Source organism: Saccostrea cucullata, unplaced genomic scaffold, assembly GCF_032062105.1.
Source record: "Saccostrea cucullata isolate Sc308-1 unplaced genomic scaffold, CSIRO_AGI_Scuc_v1 ctg4791, whole genome shotgun sequence".
Classification (NCBI taxonomy): domain Eukaryota; kingdom Metazoa; phylum Mollusca; class Bivalvia; order Ostreida; family Ostreidae; genus Saccostrea; species Saccostrea cuccullata.
Genome location: NW_026933899.1, coordinates 48,603 through 55,000, shown reverse-complemented (window position 1 = coordinate 55,000; position 6,398 = coordinate 48,603). Strand labels below are relative to the sequence as shown.

The 6,398-nt window shown below is 36.7% G+C and overlaps 1 protein-coding gene across 1 annotated transcript; it reads right to left on the bottom strand.

Moving 5' to 3' along the window:
- Positions 1 to 5,046: 5,046 nt before the first annotated feature.
- On the bottom strand, positions 5,047 to 6,398 carry LOC134239557 (uncharacterized). Its single transcript, XM_062721723.1, has 2 exons — positions 5,240 to 6,398; positions 5,047 to 5,120 (listed from the first exon to the last, which is right to left on the bottom strand). The coding sequence occupies exons 1-2, from the start codon at positions 6,396 to 6,398 to the stop codon at positions 5,089 to 5,091; spliced, it is 1,191 nt and encodes a 396-aa protein (XP_062577707.1). The 3' UTR covers positions 5,047 to 5,088.

The following is a 6,398-nucleotide window of genomic DNA, read 5'->3' as shown; positions in this document are numbered from 1 at the left end:
TTGGTCTGATTTCAATATAACTCGGCACACAAGTGGACTACACTAAGATACATAATTCTGTGTATCGAATTCTAATTTTGATGAATGGTGTTGCCGTGGTTACTACAAATAGAAATGTCTGTAAAATTGTTTCAAAATGCTACTCCTCCTACAGTTTTGGTCTGATTTCAGTATAACTTGGCACACAAGTAGACTACACTAAGAACATAAAGGGACTTTATCAAAGATCATTATTCTATTTATTGCTGTTGTAAAGTTTCAAATCCCAGCTGCTGAAGTACTTTTCTCTTCTTTTGCTATAAGTTCAAACCAGTAGAGCTTCAGTCTCGACAGAGACTTCTGGTTTCTGAAATGACTTGAATTTAGCCGTAAAGTACTAAAAAGTTAAGTCAAAATTGATATTATACAGGCCTCATAAGGAATCTATCAGAAATTGAAATTATGCTAGTAACTTTTGTGGTTGGTGTTGGGCGGGGGAGGGGGGGTTAGTTATTTGTTGTAAAATTTGAATTTATTCCCCTGAATTTCTTTCATGCAATGCGCTTAATGGATAAATAGAACAAGTAAGTTATGACGAGTTATTAGTCCCTGATACTAATATACAAATCCCTTCGATTTTCTTAATAGATATACATGTACAAATATTTTTTTTCATAAACACATGTATTTGTAATGTTTATAATGAGTTCATGGAAAGCCTATACGTGTATCATATCAATTTTGATAAATATGTTGTACGTAGAGGAATAAGGGCTGAAAATGAGAGAAAGACATAAAACTTATAAAATACTGCACATACTGAAATTATACATGCATAATATACTCAAGAATATGTGTAGCTGACAATTAACAGTTCTTAAATGTAATATAGCTAGAGAAGGGAGTATAAGTTATCGGTGTTTAAATTTTGTATCAACAACTGCTTGAACAATATAAATTTTATATGAAGTAGAAAAGTCCACATGCAGTTAGACGTATATAATATTACTTGTATACCTTGATTTGAAAAACAATTTGATAGTTTTGTAAGTTTCGTTTCGGCAGATTTCGCTTCGTTTCTATTTCGTTTCACATTTTACAATGTGCTTACGGCTAAACCTTTATCCAATATATGTACATGCTTAAAAAACAAGTATGAAACTTAAGACTACTTTTGCTAAATTCGAATTGTGCAATAGTGACACCGTTTAAACCAAAAGATCGTAAGAAAGGCATATGCAGAATAAAATTCTCTCTTTGTTTGCCAACCACAGTATAATCACATACATGTATATATGAGTACAGTATGTAATATCCTTTGATTAGATAGATAAGCGGGAATTCAAAACAGTTTTTTTTTTACAGCAAACATTATTGTAAATAGGATTTAAATTTATCTGCAGGCCCCAGTAAAATCAACAGCAACAATTTAAAAGAAAAATCAGATTTTCAGCATGGCCAAAAAATGTATTAATGAATACATATGTACATATATGTTAATTGAGAATGACATTTCGATTAACGTATAAGACATATTATCACTTTATTTTCCTCTTTATGATGATGTATGGTAAATTATGCGTCAATACCTTTTCCTTTAGCAAGTGCCTCTTCAAAACATAAAACGGTCAATTTTTTTGACAAATAGTTAGCCCGACCAAATGTGCATTTTGTTTAGTTCCACCTGACCAAGTTGTGCTCTTAGTAAGAGTGGACGGCCATTCGGCTTTTCTTTTCTTTTTTTACCCTTTTTTTTCTGGACACAATCACAATAAGGTCGATGCCCATCTTCCTTCTTGGCACAGACTTATTTGTATGTTGTTTTTTTTCCACTGCAAAGTTACATAAGGTCAACAAGAAATAAACGATTAGATGTTTCGTAAATCAAAGCTGACAGTTCTATCTGACATTTCTGACATCTGAATGGCTAGAATTTATTCTGTTTATTAGTTTATATAGAAAAGGAAAAACCTTTACAATATTCATCATTCTATGGCAAATATGTGGTCTTGCGGCCATTGAAATTTTCAAAATTTTAAAATTTTACCAATAATGAGAGAGAGAGATCATACCTTGTCAGTTGATGCATCTAAGGGCTTTAGGTATTTTGATACACGGGTCACAATTATCACTTTCTGAGTTTTGCAGCTTTTCATTTTTAAAAAGCTGAATGACAGTCTTGGATATAATGCGTCAGTTGTTGCATCTTGGGCTCCCAAATGTGTTAATTCTCTCCCTAATTTCACTCTTTCACACCCCTCTAACACTCTACTGTAAATCACTTCATTTTCCCGGCACCTTAGATAGTCATTGTCCCTTTTTTCACTTACTTTTGTTACTGCTCTATATAATCTAATCGAATACTACACGAAGTTCAAATTTTTCGAATAAAAAGTGATTTGCATTATCTACTCTCTTCCCCATTCCCCCCACTCTCTCATTCCCATATTCTCTCCCCACTCACACTCCTTCTTTCCCCCTTTCTTTCACAACTCTATCTCTCCCCACTCTGACTCCCTGTCTCTCCCTAATCCATCTCTCACCACTCACACCCCTCTTTCTCTCCCACACTCACTCCCCTCCCCACTTACATTCCCTCTCTCTCTCCCCACACTCACTCCCCTCTCTCTCCCCATTCACACTCCCCACTCACTGCCTCTCTCTCCCAACGCACCTCTTTCCCCCACTCACACTCCCCTCTCTCCTCCCACTCACTCCCCTCTCACTCCCCACTTACGTTCCCTCTCTCTCCCCCCACCCACACACCCCTCTCTCTCCCCACGCACCTCTTTCTCCCCACTGACACTCCCCACTTACGTTCGCTCTCTCTCCCCCCACCCACACACCCCTCTTTCTCCCCAGTCACACTCCCTCTCTCTCCCCAGTCACACTCCCTCTCTCTCCCCCACTCTCACTCCCCTCTTTCTCCCCACTCACACTCCCCACTCACTCACCTCTCTCTCCCCACTCATTCCCTCTCTCTCTCTCTCTCTTCCCTCTCTCACTCCCTTTCCTCTCCCCATTCACCCCTCTCTCTCTCCACTCTCACTCATTCCCTCTCTCTGCCCAAACACACTCCCCTCTCACTATCTCTCTCCACTCTCTCTCCCTCCCTTTCTCAACAGATAGCAGGAGAGATAGTAGGAGGCTAAATGTGATAAGGAGAGAGAGTATATGGAGATCATAGAGGGTTTAGATAGAACGGGAGATGCTTATCCCCCACTCTAATCCTCTTTTCTCTCCCCCACTCCATCTCTCCCTCTCACTCCTCCTCCCTCCCATTCTGTCTTTCTCTCTGACTCCCCACATTTACACTCTCTCTTTCTTTTTTTTTTTTTTTTGGTTACGTCTGCCCGACATAGTTACTTCATACTACTATGAAATAAACTATTCATATGCTTTATACATCGATGTTTCATAATTATTTACAATAAAAAATAATGGAAATAATTTTTTTCCATGATAAAGAGATCATTTTTATCGTTATCTTAAAAGAAATTTAAAAAATGTCTATTCTTGATCTTATCATTTTTAAGTTAATTTATCAGAATTGACTATTTATGTTAAAAAATTGATGACATTTAATATTATAAGGGCGATAACTTCACGCAAAAATATATAGAGGCAGCCTACCAAAATATTCTTTATTTGACGAAAGAAGTTATTCAGGATTGACATTCACTATCTTTATCCCTTGTTTTCAATCAGTTTACTTGAATTCTATATTTTATATATTTTTCATGCTCAGATATTGTGAGGTTGCGTTGTTACTAGCCAAAATGCACTTGCATCTTGACTCCCTCGTTGTTCTACGCTAAAACCAGTATTTTATATTTTTATTTTAAATATAGATGTTCGTTTGGTATTTTATTCAAATATGAACTATTTATAAAACTCAAATAATCTTTTTTTGTTACAAGAATCTACTCTACTAAACATAGGTTTTACCTCTTTTGAAAGGTTAACCGTTAGGTCATCAGTGTATGAGTAAATGCTCACCGATAATTACGGGTCTTGACCACGCATGCTTCAGGGAAAATTCAAATAATTCAATTAATCAATAGAACCATTCAATAAAAAAAGGAGTTCCAAATTCCTTGAAAAAGCATGGCCGTAGGAACCGGAGAGGGGCGGGTCCCTCCCATAATTTTCCAAGTGTATAGACCCGCCCCTCCCATAATTTTCCAAATGTATAGAATACAGTAGAAGTTTTAACTACTTTATGCCTGTGCCCCATCAATAAAAACATTTAATGACTTTTTTTGCTTGTCAAGGAACTTTTCGTAGATGATAGTACTGTAAATCCCCCCCCCCCCTCCCCTAAACTGAAATTGCTTCCTATGGACATATTAAAAAATGAAGAATTACGCAATTTTCTCATACTGCAGTGGATGGTTTGGAGAAAACAAATCTTATTTACAATAAATTATCAATTCTATTATCAACTGATCAATGTGTATTACCTTTACAGGACATTCATTTTGTAGAAAATTTGGAAATATTTTGTAGAAAGTCTTTGTGACATTTTGTTGCAATGAATATAGTTTTAATGAAGGGGAACTTGGATTTAATTTTGCAAGCGGTAATCCAACGTATACTCAAATAGATCCTTTCTAATGTGAAAATTCTTTAAATCACGTATCAATTTGAATAACTTTTAGTACCACCAACAATCGAAGTGTCAGAACTGGAATTTTCATATACCTATACTGAATTCCTAAACAACATTGAAATCCTTACAAAGATAGAAAGCAAGGGTACTGAGTAACAATATATTTGAGGTGTAATCAATTAAGAATAATTAAAAACTCCAAAGAACTCTTAGAAAAAGTGTAATCAGTATAAATTTTACCAGGATTAATAACTTCAATACGAAGTACGTTTTAACACTTTATTATGGTTCGCAGTCGACTGTAAAGTTTCACGTTACGTCACGATCTAATTTGACAGCTCGCTCAAGGTAAATAGTACCCGCCTCCTAGACGCAAGCTAAATGATTGGTAGTTTCTCCTTATCCCTGATTGGTTGTTCGTGACAGACAATGAATAAAAAACACAAACAAGAAAAAAGTTGGACATAACCATTTAATTACACGTTTTCAATGTACATTTAACGCCTTTTCTTAGGGGGCACGGATTCATCTGCAATATAAAAAAAAACTAGAAATTATAAAGTGGTAAATATAAAAGATCGGGATTTTTTTCTTAATATCAAAGTGATATGATTAAAATTATGTAATTAAAACAATAAAATAACTCACCCCAGGGACATGGTTCGTTTGGACTTGGGGGCCTTCCTAATGCCGCAGGAAACCGCACGGAGTTCGCCTCCAGAATTGGCCGAGCTGGATTTCCTATGTTAATATTCCGAGGTCTGGGACGTCCGCCGTCAAAATTCTTTATTATTGTAGGAAACGTGTGCGATATTTGCTCCAAATTATCTGGCACTTTTCCGTGAAAATGTTTCTCAAGTTTTGCCGTATCAATGTTGACAATGCCGGATCTTGGTACGTATTGCCCGTTTGCAGTTTTTAGTAAATATTTTCCTTTGTCGCTGTTAATTAGATATCCCCTGATTTTCTGACTGAAAGAGTTTTTAACAGAATCAATTGCCTTCACTTTTGTCTCCTGTTCTAACTTTTTATCTCGCAAATTTTTCTCAAGTCGTTTGAGGTGCTCATTTGAACTTTCAACAATTGATTTCTCTTCCGGATGTTTACTTACATCACCGCATTGCTGACTTGTCACACATTTTTCAATAGTGCACTGTCTTGCATTGTGGTCAAGTCGCAGATGGCAATTTCCGCATTGCTTACCGGTAAAGTTTCCGATATTTTGGGGGGCTGTACAGTATTTTTCTTGCATACTCAATGCGTAATCCTTTGCACTTTCTACTTCTGTCTCCAATTCTTCTATGTCGTTGTTAAGATCTTTTATGGACTGTTCGATTGGCGATCGGTAGGTGTAAAAATCGAGAAATTCATCACTCGGATTATAGGTGCTTTTAGTAAATGTGGGTGTCTGGAAATTCAACTCCTTTCGAGCTGCCGTTTCTCCGGATCGAGGATTATTTAGCGACTGGAAATGTCCCGGCGACGTTCCTTCGTATAATTTAATATTAACGACAGGGATTTCGTCTGAACCTGATGTGCGCACGGTCCTGAGGAATTTTGAGAAATTAGCTGGAGAAAGATCCACATAATCTCCCTCTTTGTCCTTATATGACATTCTCAGCATCGGCATTCGGCTGATGTATTTTATCTGGGACTGTATGACTGCTTCCAGTCCGATGTATCCAAGCGACATCAGCTCAGTAAATTCTATTGAAATAGGCGAGACTCGACTTTCATTGTAGTACATATAGTGAATCTTCAAATCAATCTCATCAGCTGCGTTTTGAACTTCTTTTGATAGCGCCAT

Bases quoted from the DNA above. Each gene is read 5' to 3' on its own strand.
- LOC134239557 (XM_062721723.1), bottom strand. From the start codon at position 6,398: ATGGCGCTATCAAAAGAAGTTCAAAACGCAGCTGATGAGATTGATTTG. The intron at 5,121-5,239 runs GTGAGTTATTTT...TTTATATTGCAG, and splicing joins AAACGAACCATGTCCCTGGG to ATGAATCCGTGCCCCCTAAG.